At 34.7% G+C, this 22,137-nt stretch overlaps 1 protein-coding gene across 1 annotated transcript; it reads left to right on the top strand.

The window, feature by feature from the left end:
- The first annotated feature begins 21,114 nt into the window (after positions 1-21,114).
- On the top strand, positions 21,115-21,954 carry LOC111371858. The gene has a single exon (XM_022994026.1). The coding sequence runs from the start codon at positions 21,115-21,117 to the stop codon at positions 21,952-21,954; it is 840 nt and encodes a 279-aa protein (XP_022849794.1).
- Positions 21,955-22,137: the final 183 nt, after the last annotated feature.

The raw sequence follows: 22,137 nt of genomic DNA on the forward strand, positions 1-22,137 counted from the left end.
TGTTGTCAGGTGTCAATTGGATGGAAAAAATGTATGAAATTTAAACTTTCCAACAAGATAATATCACGTGGCAAAGTGTAAACTAAAGTCTGTACACCATAATGTACATATAGCAAGGTCCTTACCGATTGAACTTTGCTATTTGTACACTGATTTTTGAAACGTTGTTCGACACTTGCACTGTTGTCATGTGTTAGTTGGATGGGAAAATTGGTTGACATTTAAACTGTCCAGCAGGGTAGTGTCACGTGGCAAAGTGTAAACTAATGTGTACTCCATAGTGTACATGTAGCAAGGTGCTTGCCGATTGAACTTTGCAATTTGTACACTGATTTTTGACACGTTGCTAGACACTTGCATTGTTGTCAAGTGTCAATTGGATGAGATAACAGTTTGAAATTTATATTGTCCAAAAAGGTAATGTCACGTGGCAAAGTGTAAACTAAAGTATACACCATAGTGTACATATAGCAAGGTCCTTACGGATTGAACTTTTCTATTTGCATACTAATATTTGACACGTTGTTTAACACTTACATTACTGTCAAGTGTCAATTGGATGGAAAAACTATATGAAAACTGTCCAGCAAGGTAATGTCACGTGACAAAGCGTAAACTAAAGTGTGTACACTATAGTGTACATGTAGCAAGGTCCTTACCGATTGAACTTTGCTAATTGTACACTGATTTTTGACACGTTGTTTGACACTAGAATTGTTGTCAAGTGTCCATTCGATGGGAAAACTATTTGAAATTTAAACTATCCAACAAGGTAATGTCACGTGACAAAGTGTAAATTAAAGTGTACATCGTAGTGTACTTGTAGCAAGGTTCCTACAGATTGAACTTTACTATTTGTACACTGATTTTCGTCATGTTGTTTGACACTTACATTGTTGTCAAGTGTCAATTGAATGGGAAAACTGTTTGAAATTTAAAGTGTCCAATAGGATAGTTGCACGTGACAAAGTGCAAACTAAAGTGTACACCATAGTGTACGTGTAACAAGGTTCTTACCGATTGAACTATGCTAATTGTACACTTGTTTTTGACACGTTGTTTGACACTTGCGTTGTTGACAAGTGTTAATTTGATGGGAAAACTGTTTGAAATTTAAACTGTCCAATAAGGTAATATCACATGGTAAAATGTAAACTAAAGCTTACATCATAGTGTACATATAGCAAGGTCCTTACTAATTGAACTTTGCTATTTGTACACTGATTTTTGACTCATTGTTTGACACTTGTATTGTTGTCAACTGTCAATTGGATGGAAAAATTGTATGAGATTTAAACTATCCAGAGGGTAATATCACGTGGTAAAGTGTAAAGTAAAGTGCGTACACCATAGTGTACATGTAGCAAGGTCCTTACCGATAGAACTTTGCTATTTGTACACTGATTTTTGACACATTGTTTGACACTTAACTATTGTCAAGTGTTAGTTGGATCGGAATATTGTTTGACATTTAAACTATCCAGCAGGATAGTGTCACGTGGCAAAGTGTAAACTAATGTGTACTCCACAGTGTACATGTAGCAAGGTGCTTACCGATTGAACATTGCTATTTGTATACTAATTTTCGACACGTTGCTGGACACTTGCAATGTTATCAAGTGTCAATTGGATGGGAAAACTATTTGAAATTTATACTGTCTAAAAAAGGTAATATCACGTGGCAAAGTGTAAACTAAAGTATACACCATAGTGTACATGTAGTAAGGTCCTTATGGATTGAACTTTTTTATTTGTACACTGATAGTTGACACGTTAATTGACACTTGCAATGTTGTTAAGTGTCAATTGAATAAGAAAACTGTTTGAAATTTAAACTATCCAATAGGGTAATGTCACGTGGCAAAGTGTAAACTAAAGTGTGTACACCATAGTGTTCATGTGGCAAGGTTCTTACCGATTGAATTTTGCTAATTGTACACTTGTTTTTGACACGTTGTTTGACACTTGCGTTGTTGACAAGTGTTAATTTGATGGGAAAACTATTTGAAATTTAAACTGTCCAATAAGGTAATGTCACATGGCAAAATGTAAACTAAAGCTTACACCATAGTGTACATATAGCAAGGTCCTTACCGATTGAACTTTGCTATTTGTACACTGATTTTTGACTCGTTGTTTGACACTTGCATTGTTGTCAACTGTCAATTGGATGGAAAAATTGTATGAGATTTAAACTATCCAGGAGGGTAATATCACGTGGCAAAGTGTAAACTAAAGTGTGTACAACATAGTGTACATGTAGCAAGGTCCTTACCGATTGAACTTTGCTATTTGTACATTGATTTTTGACACATTGTTTGATACTTGCACTGTTGTCAAGTGTTAGTTGGATGGGAAAATTGCTTGACATTTAAACTGTCCAGCAGGGTAGTGTCAAGTGGCAAAGTGTAAACTAATGTGTACTCCACAGTGTACATGTAGCAAGGTGCTTACCAATTAAACTTTGCCATTTGTACACTAATTTTCAAGACGTTGCTAGACACTTGCATTGTTGTCAAGTGTCAATTGGATGGGAAAACTATTTGAAATTTATACTGTCCAAAAAGGTAATGTCATGTGGCAAAGTGTAAACTAAAGTATACACCATAGTGTACATGTAGCAAGGTCCTAATGGATTGAACTTTTCTATTTGTACAATGATATTTGACATGTTGCTTGACACTTGCAATGTTGTTAAGTGTCAATTGAATGGGAAAACTGTTTGAAATCTAAACTGCCCAATAGGGTAATGTCACGTGGCAAAGTGTAAACTAAAGTGTGTACACCATAGTATTCATGTGGCAAGGTTCTTACCGATTGAACTTTGCTATTTTTACATTGATTTTTAACATGTTGTTTGACACATGCATTTTTGTCAATTGTCAATTGGATGTGAAAACTGTTTGAAATTTATACTGTCCAACAAGGTAATGTCACGTGGCAAAGTGTAAACTAAAGTATACACCATAGTGTACATGCAGCAAGGTGATTGAACTTTTCTATTTGTACACTGATTTTTGACTCGTTGTTTGGCACTTTTAATGTTGTTAAGTGTCAATTGAATGGGAAAACTGTTTGAAATTTAAACTATCCAATAGGGTAATGTCACGTGGCAAAGTGTAAACTAAAGTGTGTACACCATAGTGTTCATGTGGCAAGGTTCTTACCGATTGAACTTTGCTATTTTTACACTGATTTTTAACACGTTATTTGACACAAGCATTTTTGTCAATTGTCAATTGGATGGGAAAACTGTTTGAAATTTATACTGTCCAACAAGGTAATGTCATGTGGCAAAGTGTAAACTAAAATATACACCATAGTGTACATGTAGCAAGGTGATTGAACTTTTCTATTTGTACACTGATTTTTGACTCGTTTTTTGACACTTGCATTGTTGTCAAGTGTCAATTGGATGGATAAACTGTATGAAATTTAAACTGTCCAGCAGGGTAATGTCACGTGACAAAGTGCAGTGTACAAGTAGCAAGGTCCTTACGATTGAACTTTGCTAATTGTACAGTGATTTTTGGTACGTTGTTTGACACTTGCATTGTTGTCAAGTGTCAATTGGACGGGAAAACTATTTGAAATTTAAACTGTCCAGCAGGGTAATGTCACGTGACAAAGTGTAAATTAAAGTGTACACCATAGTGTACTTATAGCAAGGTTCTTACTAATTGAACTTTGCTATTTGTACACTGATTTTCGACACGTTTTTTGACACTTGCATTATTGTCAAGTGTCAATTGAATGGAAAAACTGTTTGAAATTTAAAGTTTCCAACAGGGTAGTGCCACGTGACAAAGTGCAAACTAAAGTGTACACCATAGTGTACATATAACAAGGTTCTTACCGATTGAACTTTGCTAATTGTACACTTGTTTTTGACACGTTGTTTGACACTTGCGTTGTTGACAAGTGTTAATTTGATGGGAAAACTATTTGAAATTTAAACTGTCCAATAAGGTAATGTCACATGGCAAAATGTAAACTAAAGCTTACACCATAGTGTACATATCGCAAGGTCATTAGCGATTGAACTTTGCTATTTGTACACTGATTTTTGACTCGTTGTTTGACACTTGCATTGTTGTCAACTGTCAATTGGATGGAAAAATTGTATGAGATTTAAACTATCCAGGAGGGTAATATCACGTGGCAAAGTGTAAAGTAAAGTGTGTACACCATAGTGTACATGTAGCAAGGTCCTTACCGATTGAACTTTGCTATTTGTACACTGATTTTTGACGCGTTGTTTGACACTTGCACTATTTTCAAGTGTTAGTTGGACGAAAAAATTGTTTGACATTTAAACTGTCCAGCAGGGTAGTGTCACGTGACAAAGTATAAACTAATGTGTACTCCACAGTGTACATGTAGCAAGGTGCTTACCGATTGAACTTTGCTATTTGTACACAACTTGCATTGTTGTCAAGTGTCAATTGGATGGGAAAACTGTTTGAAATTTATACTGTCCAAAAAGGTAATGTCACGTGGCAAAGTGTAAGCTAAAGTGTACGTAGCAATGTTCTTACCAATTGAACTTTGTTATATGTAGACTGATTTTTGACACGTCGTTTAACACTTGCATTGTTGTCAAGTATCAATTGGATGGGAGAATTATTTAAAATTTAAACTCTCCAAAAGGGTAATGTCACGTAGCAAAGTGTAAACTGAAGTGTACACTATAGTGTACATGTAACGAGGTTCTTAACTTTTAAGCATTGCTATTTGTACATTGATTTTTGACATATTGTTTAACACTTGCATTGTTATCAAGTGTCAATTGGATGGGAAAACTGTTTGAAATTTAAGCTACCCAATAGGGTAATGTGACGTGGCAAAGTGCGAACTAAAGTGTACACCATAGTGTACATGTAAGAAGGTTCCTACCGTTTAAACTTTACTATCTATTTTTTGACACGTTTCACGCTTGCATTGTTGTTAAGTGTTAATTGGATGGGAAAACTATTTTAAATTTAAACTGTCCTACCGGGTAATGTCACAAGGAAAGTGTAATCTAAAGTGTGCACCGTAGTGTACATATAGAAAGGTTCTCAACTATTGAACTTTGCTCTATGTAGATTGATTTTTGACATGTTGTTTGACACTTGTATTGTTGTCAAGTATCGATTGGGTGGAAAAATTGTTTGAAATTTAAATGGTCAAACATGATAATGTCTCGTGCCAAAGTGTAAACTAAAGTGTACACCGTAATGTACATGTAGCAAGGTTCATACTGGTTGAACTTTGCAATTTGGGCACTAATTTTTGACACGTTGTTGACGTTTGCACTGTTGTCAAACGTCAATTGGATTGGAAAATAGTTTGAAATTTAAATTGTCCCACAGGGTAATGTGACGTGGCAATGTGCAAACTAAAGTGCACACCATAGTGTACATGTAACAAGGTTCTTACCGTTTAAACTTTGGTATTTCTACACTGATTTTTGACATGTTGTTTGACACTTGCATTGTTGTCAAGTGTCAATTGGATAGGAAAACTATTCGAAATTTAAACTATCCAACTGGGTAATGTCACGTGGAAAGTGTAAACTAAAGTGTACACCACAGTGTACATGTAGCAAGGTTCTTACCGATTGAACTTTGTTATTTGTACACTGATTTTTGACACGTTGTTTGAAACTTGCATTGTTGTCGAGTGTCAATTGGATGGAAAAACTGTTTGAAATTTAAACTGTCCAACTGGCTAATGTAACGTGGAAAGTGTAAACCAAAGTATACACCGTAGGGTACATGTAGGAAAGTTCTTACCGATTGAACTTTGCTATTTGTACACTAATTTTTGACACGTCGTTTGACACTTGCATTATTGTTAAGTGTTAATTGGATGGGAAAACTGTTTGAAATTTAAATTGTCCAACATGGTAATGTCTCGTGGCAAAGCTAAATTGTACACCATAGTGTACATCTAGCAAGGTTCATACCAGTTGAACTTCGCAATTTCTGCATTGATTTTTGACATATTTGACGTTTGCATTGTTCTCAAGTGTCAATTGGATTGGAAAACTATTTGAAATTTAAACTCTCCAACGGGGTAACGTGACGTGGCAAAGTGCAAACTAAACTTTACACCATAGTGTACATTCAACAAGGTTCTTACCGTTTAAACTTTTCTATTTGTACACTGATTTTTGACACGTTGTTTGACACTTGCATTGTTGTCAAGTTTCAATTCGATGGGAAAATTGTTTGAAATTTAAACTGTCCAATAGGGTAATGTGATGTGGCAAAGTGCAAACTAAAGTGTACACCATAGTGTACATTAACAAGGTTCTTACCGTTTAAACTATGCTATTTTTACGTGGATTTTTGACACGTTGCTTGACACTTGCATTGTTGTCAAGTGTCAATTGGATGGAAAAACTGTTTGAAATTTAAATTGTCCAACTGAATAATATCATGTGGAAAGTGTAAACTAAAGTGTACAACGTAATGTACATGCAGCAAGGTTCTTACCGATTGAACCTTGCTATATGTAGATTGATTTTTGACACGTTTGACACTTACATCGTTGTCAAGTGTCAATTGGATGGGAAAACTATTTGAAATTTAAATTGTCAAACACGATAATGTCTTGTGGCAAAGTGTAAATTAATGTATACACCATAGTGTACATGTAGCAAGGTTCATACCGGATTTTTGACACGCTGTCTGTTGTTTGCATTGTTGTCAAGCGTCAATTGGATTGGAAAACTGTTTGAAATTTAAACTGTCCAACAAGGTAATGTGACGTGGCAAATGCAAACTAAACTTTTCACCATAGTGTACATGTAACAAGGTTCTTACCGTTTAAACTTTGCTACTTGTACACTGATTTTTGACACGTTGTTTGACACTTGCATTGTTATCAAGTGTCAATTGGATTGGAAAAATGTTTGAAATTTAAACTCTCCAATAGAGTAATGTGACGCGGCGAAGTGAAAACTAAACTTTACACCAGAGAGTACATGTAACAAGGTTCTTACTGTTTAAACGTTGCAATTTGTACACTGATTTTTGACACGTTGTTTGACATTTGCATTGTTGTCAAATGTCGATTCGATGGGAAAACTATTTGAAATTTAAACTTTCCAACATGGTAATGTCTCGTGGCAAAGTGTAAACTAAAGTATACACCATAGTGTACCTGTCGCAAGGTTCATACTGGTTGAACTTCGCAATTTGTGCACTAATTTTTCACATGTTGTTTGACGTTTGCATTGTTGTAAAGTGTCAATTGGATGGGAAGATTGTTTAAAATTTAGACTGTCCAACAGGGTAATGTCACGCGGCAAAGAGTAAACTATAGTGTACACCATAGTGTACATGTAACAAAGTTCTTACCGATTGAATTTCATAATTTGTACACTGATTTTTGACATGATTTTTGTCGTATGCATTGTTGTCAAGTTTCAATTGTATTGGAAAACTGTTTGAAATTTAAACAGTCCAACAGGGTAATGTGACGTGGCAAAGTGCAAACTAAAGCGTATACCATAGTGTACATGTAACAAGGTTCTTACCGTTTAAACTATGCTATTTTTACATTGATTTTTGACACGTTGTTTGACACTTGCATTTTTGTCAAGTGTCAATTGGATGGAAAAACTGTTTGAAATTTAAACTGTCCAACTGGGCAATGTCACGTGGAAAGTGTAAACTAAAGTGTACATCGTAGTGTACCTGTAGCAACGTTCTTATTGATTGAACTTTGGTATTTGTGCACTGATTTTTGACACGTCGTTTGACATTTGCATTGTTGTAAAGTATCAATTGAATGGGTATACTGTTTGAAATTTAAATTGTCCAACATGGTAATATCTCGTGACAAAGAGTAAACTAAAGTGTATACCATCGTGTGCATGTAGCAAAGTTCATACCGGTTGACCTTCGCAATTTGTGCATTGATTTTTGACACGTTTTATTGACGTTTGCATTGTTATCAAGTGTCAATTAGATTGGAAAACTATTTGAAATTTAAAATATCGAATAGGGTAATGTAACGTGGTAAAGTACAAACTAAAGTTTACACCATAGCGTACAAGTAACAAGGTTTTTACCGTTTAAACTTTTTTATTTGTACACTGATTTTTGACACGTTGTTTGACACTTGCATTGTTGTCAAGTGTTAATTGGTTGGATAAACTATTTGAGATTTAAACTGTCCAACTGGGTAATGTCACGTGGAAAGTGTAAACTAAAATGTACACCATAGTGTACATGTAGCAAGGTTATTACCGATTGAACTTTGCTACTTGTACACTGATTTTTGACACGTTGTTTGACACTTGAATTGTTGTCAAGTGTCAGTTGGATGGGAGAACTGTTTGAAATTTAAACTGTCCAGCAGGGTAATGTGACGTGGCAAAGTGCAAATTGAAGTGTGTACACCATAGTGTACATGCAGCAAGGTTCTTACCGATTGAACTTTGCTATTTGTAATCTAATTCTTGATACGTTGTTTGACACTTGCATTGCTGTCAAGTGTCAATTGGATGGGAAAACTATTTGAAATTTAAACTGTCCAACATAGTAATGTCTCGTGGCCAAGTGTAAACTAAAGTGTACACCATAGTGTACATATTGCAAGGTTCTTACCGATTGAACTTTGCTATATGTAGATTGATTTTTGACACGCGTTTGACACTTACATCGTTGTCCAGTGTTAATTGGATGGGAAAACTATTTGAAACTTAAATTGTCAAACATGGTAATGTCTCATGGAAAAGTGTAAACTAAAGTGTACACCATTGTGTACATGTGGCAAGGTTCAGACCGGTTGAACTTCACAATTTGTGCACTAATTTTTGACACGTTGTCTGCCGTTTGCATTGTTGTTAAGTGTCAATTGGATTGGAAAACTGTTTGAAATTTAAACTGTCTAACGGGGTAATGTGACGTGGCAAGGTGCAAACTAAAGTGCACACCATAGTGTACATGTAACAAGGTTCGTACTGTTCAAACTTTGCTATTTGGACACTGATTTTTGATACATTGTTTGACATTTGCAATGTTGTTAAGTGTCAATTGGATGGGAGAATTGGTTGAAATTTAAACTGTCCAACTAGGTAATGTCATGTGTAAAGTGTAAACTAAAGTGTACACCATAGTGTACATGTAGCAAGGTTCTTACCGATTGAACCTTGCTATTTGTACACTGATTTTTGACACGTTGTTAGATACTTGCATTGTTGTCAAGTGTCAATCGGATGTGAAAACTATTTAAAATTTAAACTGTCTAGCAGGGTAATGTCACGTGGCAAAGTGTAAACTAAAGTGTGTACATCATAAGGTACATGTAACAAGGTTCTTACCGATTTAACTTTGTTATTTGTACACAGATTTTTGACACGTTGTTTGACACTTGCATTGTTGTCAATCGTAAATTGGATGGGAAAACTGTTTTAAATTTAAACTGTCCAACATGGTAGTGTCTCGTGGAAAAGTGTAAACTAAAGTGAAAACCATAATGTACATGCAGCAAGCTTCATACTGGTTGAACTTTGCAATTTGTGCACTAATTTTTGACACGTTGTTTGACGCTTGCATTGTTGTCAAGTGTCAATTGGATTTGAAAACTGTTTGAAATTTAAACTGTTCAACAGGGTAATGTGATGTGGCAAAGTGCAAACTAAAGTGTACACCATAGTATACATGTAGGAAGGTTCTTACCGTTTAAACTTTGCTATTTGTACACTTATTTTTGACTCATGGTCTGACACTTCCATTGTTGTCAAGTGTCTATTGGATGGGAAAACTGTTTGAAATTTAAACTGTCCAACTCGGTAATTTCACTTGGAAAGTGTAAACTAAAGTGCACACCATAGTGTACATATAGCGAGGTTTTTACCGATTGAACTTTGCTATTTGTACACTAATTTTTGACATGTTGTTTGACACTTGCATTGTTGTCAAGTGTCAATTGGATGGAAAAGCTGTTTGAAATTTAAACTGTCCAACGGGGTAGTGTCACGTGAAAATTGTAAACTAAAGTGTACACCGTAGTGTACATGTAGCAAGGTTCTTAACAATTGAACTTTGCTATTTGTACGCTGATTTTTGACATGTCCTTTGACACTTGTATTGTTGTCAAGTGTCAATCACATGGGAAAAAAGTTTGTAATTTAAATTGTCCAACATGGTAATGTCTCGTGGCAAAGTGTAAATGAAAGTGTGCACCATAGTGTACATGTAGCAAGGTTCATACCCGTTGAACTTCATAATTTGTGCATTGATTTTTGCCACGTTGTTTGATGTTTACATTGTTGTCAAGTGTCAATTGGATGGAAAAACTGTTTGAAATTTAAACTGTCCAACTGGGAAATGCCACGCGATAAAGTGTGATCGAAAGTGTACACCATATTGTTCATCTAGCAAGGTTCTTATCGATTAAACTTTGCTATTTGTACACTGATTTTTGACACGTTGTTTGACACTTGCATTGTTGTCAAGTGTCAATTGGATGGGAAAATTGTTTGAAATTTAAACTGTCCAATAGGGTAACGTCACGTGGCAAAGTATAAACTAAGGCGTACACCATAGTGTACATGCAGCAAGGTTCTTACGGATTGAACTTTGCTGTTTGTACCCTAATTTTCGACATGTTGTTTGACACTTGCATTATTGTCAAGTGTTAATTGGATGGTAAAATTGAGTGAAATTTAAACTGTCCAACAGGGTAACTTCTCGTGGCAGAGTGTCAACAAAAGTGTACACCATAGTGTAATGTAGCAAGGTCCTTACCGATTGAACTTTGCTATTTCTACACAGATTTTTGACACGTTGTTTGACACTTACATTGTTGTCAAGTGTCAATTGGATGGGAAAGTTAATTGAAACTTAAACTATCCAGTAGGGTAACATCACGTGACAAAATATAAACTAAAGTGTACACCATAGTGTACATGTAGCAAGGTTCTTGCGGATTGAACTTTGCTGTTTGTACCCAGATTTTTGACACGTTGTTTGACACTTGCATTGTTGTCAAGTGTCAATTAGATGGTAAAACTGAGTAAAATTTAAAATGTCCAATAGAGTAGCGTTATGTGGTAAAGTGTAAACTAAAGTGTACACCATAGTGTGTATGTAGCAAGGTTGTTACCGATTGAACTTTGTTATTTGTACACTGATTTTTGACATGTTGTTTAACACTTGAATTGTTGTTATGTGTATGGTAAGTGTCAATTGGATGAGAAAATTGTTTTAAATTTAAACTGTCCAACAGGGTAATGACACGTGGACAAGTTTAAACTAACTTGTACGATATAACGTACATATAGCAAGGTTCTTACTGATTTTAACTTTGCTATTTGTACATTGATTTTTGACACGTTGTTTGACACTTGCATTGTTGCAAGTGTCAATTGGATGGAAAAACAGCTATTTGTACATCGATTTTTGATACATTGTTTGACACTTGCATTGTTGTCAAGTGTCAATTGGATGGGAAAATTGTTTGAAATTTAAACTATCCAACAGGGTAATGTCACGTGGCATAGTGTAAACTAAAGTATACACCATAGTGCACATGTAGCAAGGTTCTTATTTATTGAACTTTGCTATTTGTAAACTGATTTTTGACACGTTGTTTGACAATTGCATTTTTTTCAAGTGTCAATTGGGTGGGGAAATTGTTTGAAATTAAAACTATCAAACAGGGTAATCTCACGTGGTAAAATGTAAACTAAAGTGTACAGCGTAGTGTATGTATAGCAAGGTCCTTACCGATTGAACTTTGCTATTTGTACACTAATTTTTGACACGTTGTTTGACACATGTGTTGTTATCAAGTGTCAATTAGATGGGAAAACTGTTTGAAATTTAAACTGTCCAACAGGTTAAAGTCACTTGGCAAAGTGTAAACTAAATTGTACACCATAGTGTACATGCAGAATGGTTCTTACCAATTGAAATTTGCTATTTGTACCTTGATTTTTGGCACGTTGTTTTACACTTGCATTGTTGTCGAGTGTCAATTGGATGTGAAAATTGATTGAAATTTAAAATGTCCAGTAGTGTAGTGTCACGTGGTGTAGTGTCACGTGGTAAAGTGTAAACAAAAGTGTGCACCATAGTGCACATATAGCAATGTTCTTATTTATTGAACTTTGCTATTTGCACACTGATTTTTGACACTTGTATTGTAGTCGAGTGTCAATTGGATGGGAAAACTGTTTGAAAATTAAACTGTCAAACAGGGTAATGTCATGTGACAAAGTGAAAACTAAAGTGTACACCATAGTGTACATGTAGCAAGGTTTTTACCGATTGAACTTTGCAAATTGTACAGTGATTTTTGACACGTTGTTTGACACTATAATTGTTGTTAAGTGTCAATTGGATTTGCAACTGTTTCAAATTTAAACTGTCCAATGGGGTAATGTCACGCGCAAAGTGTAAACAAAAGTGTACACCATAGTGTACATGAAGCAAGATTCTTACCAATTGAACTTTGCTATTTGTACACTGATTTTCGACACGTTGTTTGATAGTTGCATTGTTGTCAAGTGTCAAGTGGATAGGAGAACTGTTCGAAATTCAAATTGTCCATCAGGGTAATGTCACATGGTAAAGTGTAAACTAAAGTGTACACCATAGTGTATATGTAGCAAGGTTCTTACCAATTGAACTTTGCTATTTGTACACAAATTTTTGACACGTTGTTTAACACTTGTATTGTTGTCAAATGTCAATTGGATGTGAAAACATTTTGAAATTTAAACTGTCTAACGGGGTAATGTTATGCGGCAAAGTGTAAACAAAAGTCTATACCATAGTGTACATGTAGCAAGGTTCTTACCAATTGAACTTCGCTATTTGTACACTGATTTTCAACACGTTGTTTAACACTTGCATTGCTGTCAAGTGTCAATTGGAGGGGAAAACTGTTTGAAATTTAAACTATCCACCAGGGTAACGTCACGTGGCAAAGAGTAAACTAAAGTGTAAACCATGGTATACATGTTGCAAGGTCTTTCCCGATTGAACTTTGCTATCTGTACACTGATTTTTGACACGTTGTTTGACACTTGCATTGTTGTCAAGTGTCAATTGGATGGGAAAACTATTTGAAATTTAAACTGTCCAACAGGCTAATGCCACATGGCAAAGTGTAAACTAAAGTGTACACCATAGTGTGCATTTAGTACGGTCATTACCGATTGAACTTTGCAATTTGTACACTAATTTTTGACACGTTGTTTGACACTTGCATTGTTGTCAAGTGTCAATTGGATGGGAAAACTATTTAAAATTTAAACTGTCCAAAGGGTAATGTCACGTGGCAAAGTGTAAACTAAAGTGTGTACACCATAAGGTACATGTAGCAAGGTTCTTACCGATTTAACTTTGCTATTTGTACATAGATTTTTGACACGTTGTTTGACACTTGCATTGTTGTCAATCGTAAATTGGATGGGAAAACTGTTTGAAATTTAAACTGTCCAACATGGTAGTGTCTCGTGGAAAAGTGTAAACTAAAGTGAAAACCATAATGTACATGTAGCAAGCTTCATACTGGTTGAACTTCGCAATTTTTGCACTGATTTTTGACACGTTATTTGACGCTTGCATTGTTGTCAAGTGTCAATTGGATGGGAAAGCCGTTTGAAATTTAAACTGCCCAACATGGTAATGTTACTTGGCAAAGTGTAAACTAAAGTGTACACCATAGTGTACATGTAGCATGGTTCATACCGATTGAACTTTACTATTTGTACACAAATTTATGACACGTTGTTTGACACTTGTATTGTTGTCAAGTGTCAATTGGATGGGAAAGCTGTTTGAAATTTAAACTGTCCAACAGAGTAATGTCATGTGGCATAGTGTAATCTAAAATGTACACATGGTGTACATGTATCAAGGTTCTTACCAATTGAACCTTACTATTTGTACACTGTGCATTGTTGTCAAGTGTCAATTGGATGGGAATACTGCTATTCGTACGTAGAATTTTGACACGTTATTTGACACTTGAACTTTTGTCAAGTGTTAATTGTATTGGAAAACTGTTTGAAATTTAAACTGTCCAATGGGGTAATGTCACGTTCAAAGTGTAAACAAAAATGTACACCATAGTGTACATGTAGAACGGTTTTTACCAATTGAACTTTGCTATTTGTACACTGATTTTCAACACGTTGATTGACATTTGTATTATTGTCATTTGCCAATTGGATAGGAAAACTATTTGAAATTTAAATTGTCCAACAGGGTAAAGCCACGTGGCAACGTGTAAACTAAAGTGTACACTACAATGTAATGTAGCAAGGTCCTAATCGATTGAACTTTGCTATTTGTACATAGATTTTAGACACGTTGTTTGACACTTGCATTGTTGTCAAGTGTTAATTGGATGGGAAAACTGTTTGAAATTTAAACTGTCCAATAGGGTAATGTCACGTGGCAAAGTGTAAACTAAAGTGTACACCATAGTGTACATGTAGCAAGGTTCTTACCAATTGAAATTTATTATTTGTACACTGATTTTTGACACGTTTTTGGATACTTGCATTCTTGTCAATGTCAATTGAATGGGAAAACTATTTGAAATTTAAATTGTCCAACTGGGTAATGTCACGAAGAAAAGTGTAAACAAAAGTGTACACCATAGTGTACATGTAGCAAAGTTCTTACCAATTGAACTTTATAGTTTGTACACTGATTTTCGACATGTTGTTTGACACTTGCATTGTTGTCAAATGTCAATTGGATGGGAAAAGTGATTGAAATTTAAACCATCCAACAAGGTATTGTCACGTGGGAAAGTACAAACTAAAGTGTATGCCATAGTCTACTAAACTATTTGTACACTGATTTTTGACACGTTTGTCCTTTCATTATTGTCAAGTGTCAATTAGGTGGGAAAATAATTTGAAATTTAAACTGTCCACTAGGGTAATATCATGTGGCAAAGTGTAAACTAAAGTGTACACCGTAGTGTACATGTAACAAGGTCCTTACCGATTGAACTTTGCTATTTGTACACTAATTTTCGACATGTTGCTTGACACTTGCATTCTTGTCAAGTGTTAATTGCCTAGGAAAATTGTTTGAAATTTAAACTGCCCAACTGCTAATGTCACGTGGCAAAGTGTAAACTAAAGTGTACACCATAGTGTACATGTAGCAAGGTTCCTACCGATTGAACTTTGCTATTTGTACACTAATTTCTGACACGTTGTTTGACACTCACATTGTTGTCAAGTGTCAATTGGATCGGAAAATTGCTATTTGTACACTTATTTTTGACACGTTATTTGACACTTGCATTGTTGTCAAGTGTCAATTGGATGGGAAAACTATTTGAAATTTAAACTGTCCAACTGGCTAATGTCGCGTGGCAAAGTGTAAATTGAAGTGTACACCATAGTGTACATAGAGCAAGGTTCTTACCGATTGAACTTTACAATTTGTACACTGATTTTTGACACGTTGTTTGACATTTGCATTCTTGTCAAGTGTCATTTGAATGGGAAAACTTTTAGAAATTTAAACTGTCTAGCATGGTAAGGTCACGTGGCAAAGTGAAAACTAAAGTGTGTACACCATAGTGTATATGTAGCAAGGTTCTTACCGATTGAACTTTGCTATTTTTACACTAATTTTTGACACGTTGTTTGACAATTGCATTATTGTCAAGTGTCAATTGGGTGGGAAAACAATTTGAAATTTAAACTGTCCAACACGGTAACATTGTGACACCCCGAACTTAAGCTTCGAGGGTCACGTACTAAACATAATAACTTCTGCCTTTGGTAAATGTAAATACTCTTAAATAGAAGTATTACATGTTAAGAACTTAATTTCAACTTGGTAAAATAATTCTTAAAAAAAATTTGATCGCCTATAAAAGTGCATGTCGACAAGAAATTATATTTTACATATACGGCCTCGACACTATTAAGATTAGTTGGGCAGTAAGTTCGACAGTTTTTATAAAATTCATCCCAACTCTGTTTTCTATGAAATTTGCGGAATTAGAAAGATAATTTCAAGTAGTTTTCTAGGTTAAAATATGAAAATTTTCCTAGATTATATGATATGGACGTTTTACTGAAAACAGTGAAATGTTGCACAGAAAATCCAGATTGACCCCTCGATGTTTATACCTTGATAACTCAGGCCATAGCTATCCAAATTGAGTGATTCCTTCGGCCATATTTAGAAAACTCAAATAGGAAAACAGAAATATTTTTAGAGTCTCAAATGGAAGTTTATAAAGTTAGAAACATCATTTTGAAATTGACTCCAGAAACTGTCCCGTTTCTGCCTTTTGTCTTTTGTAAGGAAAATAAACTACAAAAATGTCTCTTAACATAACATGAAAGATATAATTACAAATTTACTATTAATACCATATTACATCATGTCATGTACATATTTTTACATAATACCATAAGAAAAACAGATGGAAAAACAGTCATCGAACAAAACATACAAGAGGAAACTTTCGGTACAAAACATCTTTATCCTTAATCCATCATCGATTTTGCCAACTAACTTCCATCAATCCAACGATCATGGGTCTGAAAATTTAGTATAAAATACTATGAGTATAAGGAATACTCAGTAAGATACCATGCTTGGATTTTTATCATGATAATACTACACAAAAGAATGCAATCAAACACATACTTGCACATTCCGGCTTGCCGGTGCCCTTCGAACTTGTCCTAAGGCATAAATAGATATCTAACTTTGTGGACTTGTCCACCATAATCATATTATGGTTTTTCATGCATAGTTTAAGCATAAATATTACCACGAAGATCATATTCCTTAAGCATAGAAAGTATCTTACCGTAAAACTTGAAGATCTTTGATTGAGATGTAAATTAGAAGTGCTAGGCTTACTTCCTTCTCCTTTCCTTTCTTATTTTCGGTTTTTTCCTCTTTATTTGAGTGTCTAAATGTTTTGAAAAGTGAAGGAATTTTCTCTATGGCAATGGATATGGATGTATGTGTATATATGTATATATATATATAAGGATAAGGATAAAAGGCTAGATATTTTTTTTCTTTTTTCTCTACTCCACCGCCTCACCTCCTTTTTCTCCCATTTTTCTTTTTTTTTTCTTACTTCTACACATGTTTAGTCTATTGTCTAAGTGTATGGTGATGATAAATGACAAGTGGGTTGATTATAGGGTAATAAGTGGCCATAAATTCTAGATTTACAGAGGAAGTCTCTCATCTTTTCAACTAATATAATCTAACCCCTCTAATTTTCATTAATAGCAACGCATATCCCAAATTTAAACTTGTATCCAACTTACATATTCAAAAATTGTAGATTGTAAAATAATTTAATCATTTGGTCAATTGAAGTCCTAACAAAATAATCCACTTTATTCAAATTCAAACTTGACTTAAGTTTCGACTAACTAATAATCACTTCATGCCTACATTCATTAACTACCTCTAGCATTAACATTTATCACTTCATGCCTACATTCATTAACTACCTCTAGCATTAACCACTACAAAGGTGGTGCCCCCTTTTCTTATGGCCAAAATAATATTGAAAGTTAAATTACTATTCTTCGAAAATTTAAATGAGCATAAAATTTCGGAGTATTACATCCCTCCTCCCTTAAAAAAAATTTCGTCCTCGAAATTACCTTGAACTTAGTTGAAAAGTTATGGATACTTGGTCTTGATTTCATCTTCTCTTTCCCAAGTCGATTCTTCGACATTATGGTTCCTCCATTGAACTCTTACTAACAGAATTTCTTTTGTCCTTAATTATTGGATTCTGCGATCCAATATTGCTACTGGTTTTTCCTCATATGTCATGTTTTGTTTGATATCCAATGGTTGATGACTAACCACATGACTTGGATCTGACACATATTGCTGAAGCATTGACACGTGGAACACATCATGAACTGCTGACAGATCTGGTGGTAGAGCGATTCGATAGGCTGCATTTCCAACTTTCTGTAAAATTTCAAAAGGACCTATGAATCTTGGTCAAAGTTTTCCTTTCTTCCCAAAATGCAGAACTCCCTTCATCGACGCCACTTTTATGAAAACTTTGTCACCAACATTAAATGTCAAATCTTTTCTCCTTTTATCGGCATAACTCTTTTGTCGGTCCTGAGCTGCCTTGATTTTAGTTCTTATTTTATCAATCGCTCGACTAGTTTCTTCAATTATTTCGAGTCCTAGAACTCTTCGTTCACCTACTTCATCTCGATAAAGGGGAGCTCTACATCTTCTGTAACATTCCAAAATTTTTTTTAAGAAAATAAATAAATTATTATATTATTTTGAAAGTGAGGGATTAAGGTGAAATAAATATTAATATATTATATATTAGGGGTCAAATAATTGGATTTTGATAAAGTAATGATATGTATATCAATATTAGACTCATTTCGAAGGTCGTAATTAATTAGAAGTCTATGACTCGAGAAAAGTTATTTTGGATAAGAACGTATTAAGTTATACCCAATTGAAAGAAAACAAGATAAATGTAATTTTATATAGTTTTAACCCATTTTGAATTTGATTGATTGGCTACCACATTTTTATTGGATAGGAATGGTAGTTCTTTTAGATGAAATAAAATAATGATAAAGTACAATTTTTTTTTATGATACGTGCCACATTGGATTTGACTTTATCAAATCAAAGTTTTGGTTTATCTACTACTCTAGCCTACACCTATAAATACTAGGCAAGGATTTCATATTTTACCACACCAAAAAAATATTCACACGTGAAAGAGAGAGAAGAGAGAGAGAGAGAGAGAGAGAGAGAGAGAGGAAAGAGTGTGTGAAAACAGAAATTTGTCATACATCAACTATCACTGTCGATCAATAAATCATTCACAGAGTAAAGGAAGGAATTTTGGAACGTGCATTCAAATATTTTTCGTGTACATTTCGATAACAAGGTAAGATACATTTATGTGCAAAGTGTTTACGTTTCCTTATGCTCTTATATGCGATTAAATATGCATGGAATACTAGTGGACCTTCGGGTTCTAGAGAAAGAGATATGAAATTTCTACATGAAAATTAAGAGGACCTAAGATGGGTGTGTCGCTTGGTCACCGATATACTCCATAAGAGAAGAGCGGTATGAAGTGTATTATTTATTTGTTATATACCTGTGTATGGAAATTTGCACGTATCTTACTGGGTATTTTTAATACTCACTCTTACATTAATTTTTCAGATTAGTTCGGGTCGATTGGAACAGTGGAGAATTGGTGATGCGGACTGCCAAGTGGATAAAGAATAGAGAAAAAGAAATAAGTTTGCCATTTTAAATTTAGCAATTTGTTTATTTTAATTTAGAACGCATTATTTGAATTACTTAGGAGTTTATGTTTATGGTTAGATACGCTTTCAATAATTTTAATTTAAACGTTACAATTATTTGTTTATTGAAGAATTATATATAGTTCCGCATTTTTTTTTAATTAAAGAAAAATGAGTTTTCATAACGTTCCCGTGTTTATGCTTAATAAAAAAAATGGGGCGTTACAGTATGGTATCAGAGCACGGTTTTACTTTCCTGTAGACTTTTTCAAAAAAAAAAATCATATTTTAATAAATCTCTTTTTCCCACTAATTGTTTCGAGTTTCTTTGATTTGCGTATTCACAAGATTGAAAGACTTTGTCAAAAAGACCTAAACTGTCTAAGGTGAGCTTGGGATTTAAGCGGTCCGCTTGTGACCCCCCTCCTTGCCTGGAAGTCTTTTCGGTTACGTGTTATTCAAATCATTAAGACGGAAAACAATAATTCTAAGAAAATTCTATTTTAAGATTTTGCAAAAAAAAAAAAAAAAAAAAACCTATTCACGTGAACAGTACTGTTCACGCGAACAGTATAGCAGTGTTTAAAAAAAAAAAAAATATATATATATATATATATATATATTAGTAACTGTTCATCCGTGAACAGTGATAATAAAGAAAATGGTATGTTGTTAACGTGAAGTGTTCAATACTTTTCATGCAAAAATAGTTTTTCTTTTTCCTACATTTGTTTAATGTTAATGGTTTGTGTAAAATTTATTCTAAATAATGAACTTACATAGTTATCTTCCAATTTTAGAAAATTCTTAAACAAATAAAATCAAAGTATTTATATGTTGTGATTGCAAATTTTTAAATACATAATGACATAAAGAATACTTGGCACATGACGCTCACCATTCGACTACTCTCCAATTGAACCCAGGTATAATGAGATGTTTTTAAACATTGCTGCATGTTATAAAATGTATAAGCATGTTAACATCGCATAATTTCTTTGTCATTTTTTTCCACATCTTGCTAGAGTATAGTTTATGCACTGAGAATAAAAAAAATAATAATAATAATATTGATAATACAAAGTTAAGCATAATTAAAATTATGTTGTCATGTGATTAGGATGACTAGGAATAGCCCAACGTACCTCCAGCATGCTGAAATGGCCATTGAGAACTACATAAATTATGAAGTGAGAAGGGAGAGAACTTTTGTTGAACATGTTGAAGATTTCCTTTCTAAGTGGGAGCGAGCAAGGTCATTTGGATATAATGAGGGGACAATCCTTTCGATATATCACCTTATAAGCACTATACGACCTCAATGGAGAGACGTGGCTTATTTCGTGAGGGACATAGATTATGATTTATATTTGGAAGAAGATTGGGATAAGATTGATTTTAAAGGATAATGTGAAGATATCATAATTTTATGGAACCATAGACAACAAGCACCAGCGCCCGAACCCGAACCAGAGCCAGAGCCAGAGCCGGAGCTGGAGGAAGACCCAGAGGAGGACCCAGAGGAGGAGATCGAACCAGAGCCAGAAGACCCTGAGCAGGAAGTCCAACCACAAAATTTCATTGATTTGGTTATGGATTCCGAGCCCGAGTCATGCATTACTTCGGATGATGAGACGGCATAAAAAGAAGATTCTAGATTAGGGATAAGTTTTATTTATTTGCTTAGGAAAAGTTGGATTATTTGATTTTTTGAAGAGCAAATTTTTTTATTTAAGGATTTGGAAATTATATTAAATTCTTCGTTGTTACAAAAATATTAGAAGTGTTTTACCAATTTTTTTTCCCTAAATTAAAATTTTATTTGTGTTAAGAAAATGTCGAGACAACAACAAAATCAAGGTACGATCATCAGAGATTTGCTAAGGGCGGTACAAGATTTGGATAGGCAACAAGCACAGGGTGGTCCCCGTGGTACAAACACTAACAACACCAGCTCAATCGTGGAACAGTTCCGTCACTACAAACCCCCAACCTTCGATGGCAAGGCAGACCCACTAGCAGCTGAAGAATGGATAAGAGGAATGGAGCGAATCTTCAAACATCTATCTTGCACTGATGCTCAAAAGGTGTTATGTGCAGAATTTATGTTGGTTGACGCGGCAGGACATTGGTGGGAGTCAGCATCTCGCACTAGAACAGAAGCACAACAACGTGCTCTGACTTGGACGCAATTTAAGGAGGAAATGATGGGAAAATACTTCCCACAAGCCCTGAGGGATCGCAAGGAGACAGAATTCCTTCAACTCAGACAAGGAAAGACGAAACTTGAAGAATATGAAAGAAAATTCGAACAACTCTCAAGATATGCACCACACCTAGTGGATACTGAAGCAAAGAAAGCAAGGAGGTTCGAACTTGGATTGCGTCCTAAGATTGATGGAATAATGGCATCCCACCAATTCACCACCTATAGGAACGTTTTGCAAACTACCCAAGCAATCTCAAATAGGTTGGAAATAGATCAAATTCCCCAGCAAGGGGCCGAGTTATCAAGAAAGAGGAAGTGGAATAGGTCCAATGAAGGGAAGGGAGAGGGACAGAACAAAAAGGTTAATTTTGGATCAAGTTTTGGACAAGCCATTTCACCATGTCCAAAGTGCAATAAAATGCATAGTGGTGAATGTTTGTTTGGGAAGCATGTGTGCTATCGATGAGGTAAAACAGGGCATATTTCCAAAAATTGCAAAGAAGACCCCTTGAAGAAGTATGATGAACAAGAAAAGAAGGGAAAGGCCCGAGTTTTTGCTTTAGCCCAGGAACGGACAACAGAGGACCCGAACGCAGGTAATTTCGAGGACGAAATTATTTTAAGGGGGTGAGATTGTAACATCCCAAAA

This window comes from Olea europaea, chromosome 22 (genome assembly GCF_002742605.1).
Source record: "Olea europaea var. sylvestris chromosome 22, O_europaea_v1, whole genome shotgun sequence".
NCBI classification, from domain to species: domain Eukaryota; kingdom Viridiplantae; phylum Streptophyta; class Magnoliopsida; order Lamiales; family Oleaceae; genus Olea; species Olea europaea.